This window comes from Athene noctua, chromosome 40, assembly GCF_965140245.1.
Source record: "Athene noctua chromosome 40, bAthNoc1.hap1.1, whole genome shotgun sequence".
Classification (NCBI taxonomy): Eukaryota; Metazoa; Chordata; class Aves; order Strigiformes; family Strigidae; genus Athene; species Athene noctua.
Window position 1 is genome coordinate 120,575 of NC_134076.1, and position 10,915 is coordinate 131,489.

The 10,915-nt window shown below is 64.4% G+C and overlaps 2 protein-coding genes across 2 annotated transcripts; both read left to right on the plus strand.

The window, feature by feature from the left end:
* Window positions 1-84: 84 nt before the first annotated feature.
* OXA1L (OXA1L mitochondrial inner membrane insertase) lies at window positions 85-6,957 on the plus strand. The gene is made up of 10 exons (XM_074931143.1): window positions 85-273; window positions 360-443; window positions 1,316-1,571; window positions 2,149-2,292; window positions 3,000-3,085; window positions 3,165-3,329; window positions 4,716-4,820; window positions 5,282-5,444; window positions 6,160-6,240; window positions 6,810-6,957. The coding sequence occupies exons 1-10, from the start codon at window positions 100-102 to the stop codon at window positions 6,914-6,916; spliced, it is 1,365 nt and encodes a 454-aa protein (XP_074787244.1). The 5' UTR covers window positions 85-99; the 3' UTR covers window positions 6,917-6,957.
* Window positions 6,958-7,592: 635 nt separating this feature from the next.
* Window positions 7,593-10,563, plus strand: MRPL52 (mitochondrial ribosomal protein L52). The gene is made up of 5 exons (XM_074931162.1): window positions 7,593-7,663; window positions 8,603-8,672; window positions 8,753-8,820; window positions 9,908-9,972; window positions 10,205-10,563. The coding sequence occupies exons 1-5, from the start codon at window positions 7,636-7,638 to the stop codon at window positions 10,391-10,393; spliced, it is 420 nt and encodes a 139-aa protein (XP_074787263.1). The 5' UTR covers window positions 7,593-7,635; the 3' UTR covers window positions 10,394-10,563.
* Window positions 10,564-10,915: the final 352 nt, after the last annotated feature.

Consider the following 10,915-nt stretch of genomic DNA (forward strand, 5'->3'; position numbering starts at 1 on the left):
CGGGCCGCCCTCACCCGTTATGGTGCCGCCTCCGCCCTCCCGCGCATGCGCCTCCCCCCACCTGGCCACGCCCCCTCCCTGGCTCTGCCCACACCCGCCATGGCGGGCGTTTGGCGTCGCCGGCCACGCCCCTTCGCGCCTGCGCGGAGCCGCCGCTCGCTTTGGCCACGCCCCTTCTCCTCCCGCTTTTCCCCCCCCCGCCTCAGGGCCACCATGATGGCGGCGGCGGCGGCCCCGCGGCTCCGGCCGCTCCTCCGGGCCCTGCGGGCTCAGGTGAGGCGGGACGGCGGGTAAGGGGGGACCTGGGGGTAGCGCGAGCCCCCGTGCGACCCCTCCCCGGTTTTTTTACCCACCCCCAGACCCCGCGGGGGACCCTCTGGGCCTGGAGACCCCCCCTGGCCTTGGGCCCCGCGGCCCGAACGCTCGCCACAGCCGGCGTCCAGGTGAAGGCAGGGGTTCGGGGGGGCAGATCGGGGGTCTAGGGGGGGCCGGAGGGGAAATTGGGGGTCTGAGGGGGCAGGTTGGGGGGTTTGGGGGGTCACGAGGACGGTTGGGGGTGTAGAGGGGGGCAGATTGGGGGTCTGGGGGGGCCATGGGGCAGGTTGGGGGGGCTGGGGGCGCAGATTGGGGGGCTGGGGGGGGCACAGGGCACATTGAGGGGCTGGGAGGGTAATTTGCGGGTCTGGGGGGGGCAGATTGGGCGTCTAGGAGGGGCCAGAGGGTAAATTGGGGATCTGGGGGGGCAGGTTGGGGGGCTGGGGGGGGCCAGAGGGTAAATTGGGGGGCTGGGGGGGGGGCACAGGGCACATTAAGGGGCTGGGAGGGTAAATTGGGGGTTTGGGTGGACCACGGGGCAGGTTGGGGGTCTAGGGGGGGCAGATTGGGCGTCTAGGAGGGGCCAGAGGGTAAATTGGGGATCTGGGGGGGCAGGTTGGGGGGCTGGGGGGGGCCAGAGGGTAAATTGGGGGGCTGGGGGGGGGCACAGGGCACATTAAGGGGCTGGGAGGGTAAATTGGGGGTTTGGGTGGACCACGGGGCAGGTTGGGGGTCTAGGGGGGGCAGATTGGGGGTCTAGGAGGGGCCAGAGGGTAAATTGGGGTTCTGGGGGGGCTGATTGGAGGTCTGGGGGGGGCCACAGGGCACATTGTGGGGCTGGGAGGGTAAATTGGGGATATGGGGGCAGATGGAGGGGTTTCGGGGGGCCATGGGGCAGATTGAGGGTCGAGGGGGGCGGATGGGGGGCCCATGGGGCAGGGTGGGGGCTGAAGGCGGGGGTCTGCGGGGGTCCACCCCCCCATTCTCCTCCCCCTCCCAGGCCCCCTCACCGCCCCCCCCGGCCGCCGTGGGGCGAGCGGAGCCCCTTGTGGGTCCGGCCAGCCCCCCTGCTGTGGGTCCTGACCCCCCCGTGGGGCCGAGCCCCCCCGACCCCCCCGGTGCCGTGGGGCTGGACGAGGAGGTGCGGCTGGAGGACTTGGGGCTGGGGGCTTACACCCCCGTGGGGCTGGTGCAAAACTTCCTCGAGTTCCTGCACCTCGACGTGGGGCTGCCCTGGTGGGGGGCCATCGCCGTCGGTGAGTGGCCTGGGGGGCTGAGGGGGGGCTGTGCGGTTGAGGGGGGCTCTGGGGGGGTCTCTGTTGGTCTGGGGGCGTTTCTGTAGGTCTGAGAGGGTCTGGGGGGGTCTCTGTGGAGCTGAGGGGGTTCTCTGTGGGTCTGAAGGGGGATTTGGGGGGGTCTCTGAGGGGATTTGGGGGGGTCTCTGAGGGGATTTGGGGGGGTCTCTGAGGGGATTTGGGGGGGTCTGGGGGTGGGTCTGGGGGGGTCTCTGAGGGGATTTGGGGGGGTCTGGGGGTGGGTCTGGGGGTGGGTCTGGGGGGGTCTCTGTGGGTCTGGGGGGGTCTCTGTGGGTCTGGGGGGATTTGGGGGGTCTCTGTGGGTCTGGGGGGGTCTCTGTGGGTCTGGGGGGGTCTCTGGGTCTGGGGGGATTTGGGGGAGTTTCTGTGGGTCTGTGTGGGGCCGAAGGGGGTCTGGGGTTCTCTGTGTGGGTCTGGGGGGATTTGGGGGTTCTCTGTGTGGGTGTGGGGGGTCTGTGGGGGGGTCTGTGGGTCTGGGGGCGTCTCCGGGCGCCCCCTGACCCCCGTGCCCCCCCAGGGACGCTGGGGGCCCGCCTGGCGCTGCTGCCGCTGCTGGTGCGGGGGCAGCGGGAGGCGGCCCGCCTGGCGGCTCACAGCGCCGCGCTCCAGCGCCTGCACCAGCGCCTGGCCCGGGCCCGAGGGGGCGGAGACCAGCGGCAGGGTGGGCGGGGCCTCCCCCGGGGGGCGGGGCCTGGGGGTGGGGGGGGAGCGAGGGGAGGGGCCTGGGGGGGGAGACAGGGAGGGGATGGCTGGGGATGGGCACGGGGAGGGGGCGTGGTTAGCAGGAGGGGGCGTGGCCAAGGGGGAGAGGGCGTGGTTAGCAGGGAGGGGGTGGGGAGGAGGCTGTGGGGAAGTTCTTACAGAGGGGGCGTGGCCTGAGTGGGGTGTGGTCATAGGGAAGGGGTGGAGCTTAAGGGAGGAGGCTGTGGGGGAGGTCCTTAGGGAGGGGGTGTGGTCATAGGCAAGGGGCGGAGCTTAAGGGTGGGGGTGTGGTCAAGAGGGAGGGGTGGAGCTTGGGGTGAGGCTGTGGGGGAGGTTCTTAGAGAGGGGGCGTGGCCTGAGGAGCGTGGACATGGAGAAAGAGGGCGGAGCTTAAGGGAGGGTGTGGTTAGCAGGGAGGGGGCGTGGTCATAAAGACAGAGTCTGAGGGGGCGGGGCTTTGGGGAGGGAGCAAGGTTCTAGAATTAGGGGTGGGGCTTGCAGGAAGGGGCGTGGTTTAACCTCAGGCAGGTTCTTAAAGGCGCAGGAGCCCCTTTCCTAGGATGGGAAGGGGGGGGCGCGTTCGGGTGCGGTTTGGGGGGGTCCGTCGGGCACGGGCGTGTCCCCCGAGCCCCGCCCCCTTCCCTAAGCCCCTCCCGCCGCCCGCAGTGGCCCACGCCTACACGGAGCTGGCCGCCTACCAGCAGCGCCACGACATCAACCCCCTGCGCGGGTTCCTGGTGCCGCTGGTGCAGGTGAGGGGCGCCGGGGTGGCCGGGGGGGTCCCCCGCTCCCCAAAAGGCCCTTTCTCACCCCGAAACCGGGGTCCCCCAGACCCCCCTCTTCGTCTCTTTCTTCCTGGCGCTGCAGAAGATGGCGGCGGCGCCGGTGCCGGGGCTGCGGCGGGGGGGGCTGGCCTGGTTCCCCGACCTGACGGCCCCCGACCCGCTCTACGTGCTGCCCCTCCTCGTCACCGCCTCCACCTGCCTCGTGCTGGAGGTGGGGGGCGCGGGGGGCGGGGGGAGAACATGAGGATGGGGGAAAACGGGGAATGTGGGCTTTGGGGGGAAAGACAGAAAAACGGGGAATGTGGGCTTTGGGGGGAAAAACACGAAAATGGGGAAAAACGGGGAATGTGGGGTTTGGGGGGAAAAACGGGGAATGTGGGCTTTGGGGGGAAAAACACAAAACGGGGAAAAACGGGGAATGTGGGGTTTGGGGGAAAAAACACGAAAATGGGGGAAAATGGGGAATGTGGGATTTTGGGGGAAAAAACACGAAAATGGGGAAAAATGGGGAATGTGGGGTTTGGGGGGAAAAACAGAAAAACAGGGGAAAATGGGGAATGTGGGGTTTGGGGGGAAAAAACAGAAAATGGGGAAAAACGGGGAATGTGGGGTTTGGGGGGAAAAAACAGAAAAATGGGGGAAAATGGGGAATGTGGGATTTGGGGGAAAAAGCATGAAAATGGGGAAAAATGGGGAATGTGGGGTTTGGGGGGAAAAAGCACGAAAATGGGGAAAAATGGGGAATGTGGGGTTTGGGGGAAAAAGCACGAAAATGGGGAAAAATGGGGAATGTGGGATTTGGGGGAAAAAGCACGAAAATGGGGAAAAATGGGGAATGTGGGGTTTGGGGGAAAAAACAGAAAATGGGGAAAAACGGGGAATGTGGGGTTTGGGGGAAAAAGCACGAAAATGGGGAAAAATGGGGAATGTGGGGTTTGGGGGGAAAAACACGAAAATGGGGAAAAACGGGGAATGTGGGATTTTGGGGGGAAAAACAGAAAATGGGGAAAAATGGGGAATGTGGGATTTGGGGGGAAAAAACAGAAAAATGGGGGAAAATGGGGAATGTGGGATTTGGGGGGAAAAAACAGAAAATGGGGAAAAACGGGGAATGTGGGGTTTGGGGGGAAAAAACAGAAAACGGGGAAAAATGGGGAATGTGGGGTTTGGGGGAAAAAACACGAAAACGGGGAAAAACGGGGAATGTGGGGTTTGGGGGAAAAACACGAAAACGGGGAAAAATGGGGAATGTGGGATTTGGGGGAAAAAACACGAAAATGGGGAAAAATGGGGAATGTGGGGTTTGGGGGGAAAAACACGAAAATGGGGAAAAATGGGGAATGTGGGATTTGGGGGGAAAAAACAGAAAAATGGGGGAAAATGGGGAATGTGGGATTTGGGGGAAAAACACGAAAATGGGGAAAAATGGGGAATGTGGGGTTTGGGGGAAAAAACACAAAAATGGGGAAAAATGGGGAATGTGGGGTTTGGGGGGAAAAACACGAAAATGGGGAAAAACGGGGATTTTGGGTCAAAACTCCAAAAATGGGCAAAACCACGGGATTCGGGGCGTGTCCTGACGAAGCTCCGCCCACAGGTGGGGGCGGAGGTGGGCGTGTCCAGCCAGGGGGCGGGGTCTCTGCGGTACCTGATGAGGCTCCTCCCCCTCGTCTTCCTGCCCTTCATCATCCACTTCCCCAGCGTGAGTGACAGCTAAGGGGCGGGGCTTGGGAGCGGCCTCAAGGGAGTGGGAGGGGGCGTGGTCAGCCTGAGGGGGTGGGTGGGGCTTGGGGAGGGGGCGTGGCCTCCCTAATGGAGTGGGTGTGGTCTCAAGGGGGTGGGAGGGGGCGTGGCCTCCCTGAATGGGTTGGAGGTGCTGGGAAGAGGGCGTGGTCTCTAGAAAATAAATGGGAGGGGCTGTGGGAGGGGGCGTGGCCTCCTGAATGGGCATGGGAGGAGCCCCGTGGTGGGCGTGGCCTGTGTGCATGGTTTATGCCTGTGGGCGGGGCTTTATGACGGGCAGGGGGTGGAAAGCTTGATCTGGTGGGGGCGTGGCTTGAGCGCCTAATGACTGGGGGGCGGATGGGCGTGTCCAGGCCATTCCCCGCCCCCTGTGGGCGTGTCCAGGTGCTGATTGGCCGTCTCTTCCCCCCCCCCGCCCAGGCCGTCTTCACCTATTGGCTGACGTCGAACAGCTTCAGCCTATTACAGACGGGGCTGCTGCGAATCCCCGCCCTCCGGGCCCGCCTCCACATTGCCCCGCCCGCCCCCCAGGCCCCGACCACCGGCCACGCCCCCAAAGGGCTCCTGGGGCGGCTGCGGCAGGGTGAGGGGGGGGCGGGTGGTTTTGGGGGGATTTTGGGGGATTTTGGGGTCTGGGGAGGGTAAAGGGGGATTATGGGGGTTTTGGGGGAGGTTTTGGGGGTCTGGGGGGGCTTTAGGGGGATTTTGGGGCGATTTCGGGGCTTTTGGGGTCTGGGGGGGGTTTGGGGGTGATTTTGGGTGGTTTTTGGGGGATTTTGGGTGCATTTGAATGTTTTCCGATGTTTCTGGGGGCATTTGGGGCGGTTTTTGATTTTTTGGGTGCAATTGGGTGTTTTTGGGCGGTTTTGGGTGTTTTTGGGCGGTTTTGGGTGTTTTTGGGCGGTTTTGGGTGTTTTTGGGCGGGTTTTGGGTGTTTTTGGGCGGTTTTGGGTGTTTTTGGGCGGGTTTTGGGTGTTTTTGGGCGGGTTTTGGGTGTTTTTGGGCGGGTTTTGGGTGGTTTGGGCGGTTTTGGGTGTTTTTGGGCAGTTTTGGGTGTTTTTGGGCGGGTTTGGGTGTTTTTGGGCGGGTTTGGGTGTTTTTGGGCGGGTTTTGGGTGTTTTTGGGCGGGTTTTGGGTGTTTTTGGGCGGGTTTTGGGTGTTTTTGGGCGGGTTTTGGGTGTTTTTGGGCGGGTTTTGGGTGTTTTTGGGCGGGTTTTGGGTGTTTTTGGGCGGGTTTGGGTGGTTTGGGCGGTTCCGATGATTTTGGGTGCGATTGGGGCGGTTTTGGTGCGTCCCAGAGTGGCGCGAGGCGCGGGCGGCCCAGCAGGGGGAGGAGCGGCAGTGGCGGATCCGGCACCACCTCGACCTGGCGGCCAAGGGTGAGCGCACGGGGGGGGCGTTTGCACGAGGATCCTTGCACGAGGGGCCTCGCACGAGGGCGGGAGGGAGATGGGCATGGCGTGGGGGGGGCTCCTTGCACGGGGCGGGTGCACGTGGGTTTTTTCACACGACGGTCGCACCGGCGCGATCGGCTTTTGCACGGGGATCTCTTGCACGAGGGTTTTTAACACAAAAGGAGTCGGGGCGCGGAATCTTCTTGTGCAAAGATCGTTCTGCCACAAGGTTCCTTCGCGCAAGGGCTCTTTGCACGAGGATTCCTCACACGGGAGGGGTTTGCACGCGGATTTTCCTTACGCGAGGATGATCTTGGCGTGAGGTTGCTTCGCACGAGGGTCTCTTGCGCGTGAGAAGTTCCTCACACCAGGGTTTTTTTTATCGCACGAGGGTCCGTTGCGCGAGCGTCTCACAAGAGAGTCTGGCAGCAGGACCCTTTGCACGAGGGTATATTGCGCAAGCAGGATTCCTTGCACAAGCATTTGTTTTGCACGAGGAGCCCTCGCACGAGGGATTTTCTTGCACGACGACCTCTCTCCCCTTCCCCTTCCAGGCCCGCTGCGACAGACCTTCACACACAACCCCTTGGCACCCCCGGGGGGGGCCCCCCCCGCCCCCCCCGCCCCCCCCAAACGCCCCTGGAAGGAGACGCTGGGCTGAGGGGGGGGGGGAGCACCCCAATAAACAACAACCCCCCCCCACCTTGTCTCTGCCTCTGCTTTGTCCGGGGGCGCCTTGTAACGCATTTTGGGTGGGAAATCGGCTTGGGGGGGGCCTTGAAACTCACTTTTGGATGGGGCTGTGGCTTTGGGGAGCATTAAAACTGATTTTGGGTGTGAGATCATCGGTGGTGGGGCCTTGAAACACATTTTGAGTGAGGATTGAGCTTGAGGGGGTCCTTGCAACCCATTTTGGGTGTGAAATCGACTTGGGGGGGCCTTGAAACTCACTTTTGAAGGGGGCTGCAGCTTCGGGGGGGCCTTGAAACACATTTTGAGCGAAGGGTGAGCTTGGGGGGTGCTCGACGACCATTTTGGGTGTGAAATCGGCTTCGGGGGGGCCTTGAAACTGATTTTTGAGGGACAGCCACCACTCAGAGGGGTCCAGGGGCTTCTGGGAGGGGCCTCAGCCGCGGGGGGCGGGAAATCGCAGCCGCTTTCCCGCGGTTTGTCTCCGCGGAGCCGCCGTAGACGCTCCGCCCTTCCCAAAATGGCGGCCGGGCCAAGATGGCGGCGCCCGCGAAGGAGGCCGCTTGTATCCGTACAACAAGATGGCGGCGCCCAGCGGAGAGGCAAAGGGGCCGGTCCCTGGCGGCGTGACGTGCGCGAAGGGGGAGGGCGGTGACGCCGGCGCGGTTGCGTCACTTCCGGCGGCGGAAAATGGCGGCGAGGAGGATCATGAGGCTCGGTCCGAGCCGGGGCGGGGAGGGCGGAGCGCTGGGGGCGGGGTTATGGGGGTGTGGGCGGGGTCGTGGGGGTGTGGGCCGGGTCTCGGCGTGTGGGCGGGGTCACGGCGTGTGGGCGGGGCCCGGGAAGTGCCCAAAAAGGGTCGCGGGGGGGGTGGGGGGGGTGGATGGGAGGGGTGGGCGGGGCTAAAGGGGAGTGGGCGGGGACTTAATGGCTTGTGGGCGGGGTTAAGGGGAGTGGGAGGGGTTGGGGTTTCTGGGCGGGGCTAATGGGAGGGGTGAAGCACGTGTGGGTGGGGCTAGAGGCTCGTGGGCGGAGCTAAGGGGGGTGGGGGGGTTAAGGGTCTGTGGGTGGTGCTAAAGGTGTGGGCGTGGCTATGGGCGGGGTTGAGGGGTGTGGGCGGAGCTAAGCGGCTGTGGATGGCTCTGTGGGGTTGTGGGCGTGGTTGGAGGGGCTGTAGGCGGGGCTGAATGGGTTGAGGGCTTGTGGGCGGGGCTGAGGGGTTGTGGGCTGGGTTAAAGGGGTGTGGGCGGGGTTAAGGGCTTGTGGGCAGGGTGACGGGGTGTGGGCGGGGCTTTATGTCTTGTGGGTGGGGCTACAGGGGTGTGGGGGGGGTTTTATGTCTTGTGGGTGGGGCTACAGGGGTGTGGGCGGGGTTTGTCTTGTGGGTGGGGCTACAGGGGTGTGGGCGGGGTTTTCTGTCTTGTGGGTGTGGCTACAGGGGTGTGGACGGGGTTTTCTGTCTTGTGGGTGTGGCTACAGGGGTGTGGGTGGGGTTTTGTCTTGTGGGTGGGGCTACAGGGGTGTGGGTGGGGTTTTATGTCTTGTGGGTGTGGCTACAGGGGTGTGGGCGGGGCTAAAGGTGTGTGCGCTGGGTTGCGGGGCGTTGGGCGGGGCTACCGGCGTTGGGCGGGGCTTACTGACCACCCCCTCCCCCCAGCTGAGCGCCAGGCCCGCTTTGTGCAGCCCACGCCCCGCCCCCCCCTGCGGATGGGCCAATGGCGAGTGATGTAAGTTGGGGGGGCGGGGCATGAGGGGGCATGTGGGCGGAGCCGCCCGGACCCGCCCCGGCTGATCCCCGCCCCCCCAGGCAGGGCCTCGCCCCCAGCACGGCCGGGTACGGGCCCCTGCGCGACCTCCCGGACTGGAGCTTCGCGGGTACGGCCTTGGGGCGAAAGCGGGGGGTTTTGGGAAAAACGGGGCTTTGGGGGAAAACGGGGGGTTTTGGGAAAAACGGGGCTTTGGGGGAAAACGGGGGGTTTTGGGAAAAACGGGGGGTTTTGGGAAAAACGGGGCTTTGGGGGAAAACGGGGGGTTTTGGGGAAAACGGGGGGTTTTGGGAAAAACGGGGCTTTGGGGGAAAACGGGGGGTTTTGGGGAAAACGGGGATTTGGGGGGAAAACGGGGGGTTTTGGGAAAAACGGGGATTTGGGGGGAAAACGGGGGTTTTGGGAAAAACGGGGATTTGGGGGAAAACGGGGGGTTTTGGGAAAAACGGGGCTTTGGGGGAAAACGGGGGGTTTTGGGAAAAACGGGGCTTTGGGGGGAAACGGGGGGTTTTGGGAAAAACGGGGCTTTGGGGGGAAACGGGGGGTTTTGGGGAAAACGGGGATTTGGGGGAAAACGGGGGGTTTTGGGGAAAACGGGGATTTGGGGGGAAACGGGGGGTTTTGGGAAAAACGGGGCTTTGGGGGGAAACGGGGGGTTTTGGGAAAAACGGGGCTTTGGGGGAAAACGGGGGGTTTTGGGGAAAACGGGGATTTGGGGGGAAAACGGGGGGTTTTGGGGAAAACGGGGATTTGGGGGGAAACGGGGGGTTTTGGGAAAAACGGGGATTTGGGGGGAAAACGGGGGGTTTTGGGGAAAACGGGGATTTGGGGGGAAACGGGGGGTTTTGGGGAAAACGGGGATTTGGGGGGAAACGGGGGGTTTTGGGAAAAACGGGGATTTGGGGGGAAACGGGGGGTTTTGGGGAAAACGGGGCTTTGGGGGGAAACGGGGGGTTTTGGGAAAAACGGGGATTTGGGGGGAAACGGGGGGTTTTGGGGAAAACGGGGCTTTGGGGGAAACGGGGGGTTTTGGGAAAAACGGGGATTTGGGGGGAAAAACGTGGGTTTTGGGAAAAACGGGGCTTTGGGGGGAAAACGGGGGGTTTTGTGGGGGGAGGGGTGCCCCCCTGGGGGTGGGGGAGGGGGTGGGGGCGGGGCCGGACCCCAAAACAGCCCGATTTTTCCCCAAAACGCAGACGGGCGCCCCGCCCCCCTCTGGCGGGGGCAGCTGCGGCGGCAGCGGGAGAGCCGGGAGCTGGCGGTGAGAGGGGGCGGAGCCTCGCAGCGCCCCGCCCACTGCCCCACCCGCTGCCCCACCCCACCCTTGCCCCGCCTCCTTTCCCTGTCGCCCCGCCCCCTGCATGTCCCCGCCCCCTTTTCCCCCTTTTGCCCCCTCCCCAACCATTCATTTCCTCCCCCCGCCCCCTTTGGCCACACCCCCTTTGGCCGCGCCCCCTTTGGCCACACCCCGCTTAGCCCCGCCCCTCCCGCAGCTCCGGGCCGTCTCTCTCTCCCGGAGCCTCGAAGCCGCCGCCCAGCGGGGGGGGGAGGAGCCGCCCCCCAACGCCCCGCCCCTGCGCCCCAAGGGAAACCAGTACAAACCAGTACGGACCAGTGCGGAGCGGCGCGGCGCGGGGACGGAGCCGCTTCCGGGGGGGTTTAGGGGGGTTTTGGGGCGTTAATAAAATACGGATGTTCCGCCCCGAAACGTGGGTCACGTGACACCCCCACCAGTCCCCTCCCAGTAACCTCCCAGTTACCCCCAGTGACCCCCAGTGACCTCCCAGTAAGCGCCAGTGCCCTCCCAGTAAGCCCCAGTCCCCTCCCAGTAACCCCCAGTGACCTCCCAGTAACCACCAGTGACCTCCCAGTAACCACCAGTAACCCCTGAATCCCCTCCCAGTGCTCCCAGTAACCCCCAGTCCCCTCCCAGTAACCCCCAAACCCCTCCCAGTATCTCCCAGTCCCCCCGATGCCCTCCCAGTGCTCCCAGTAACCCCCAGTCCCCTCCCAGTAACCCTCGAATCCCCTCCCAGTCCCTCCCAGTCTGTCGCCAGGGCCCCGCCCCCTTTTCCTCCGGCCGGTCGTTCATTAATTATTTATTAATTAATTATTAATTATTAAACCCCGCCCGCTCCCCTCCCCCCCCGGGGGTCCCAGGCGTCCGGGCGCGCCCCTCCCCCCCGTCCCGACCCGCAGGACGG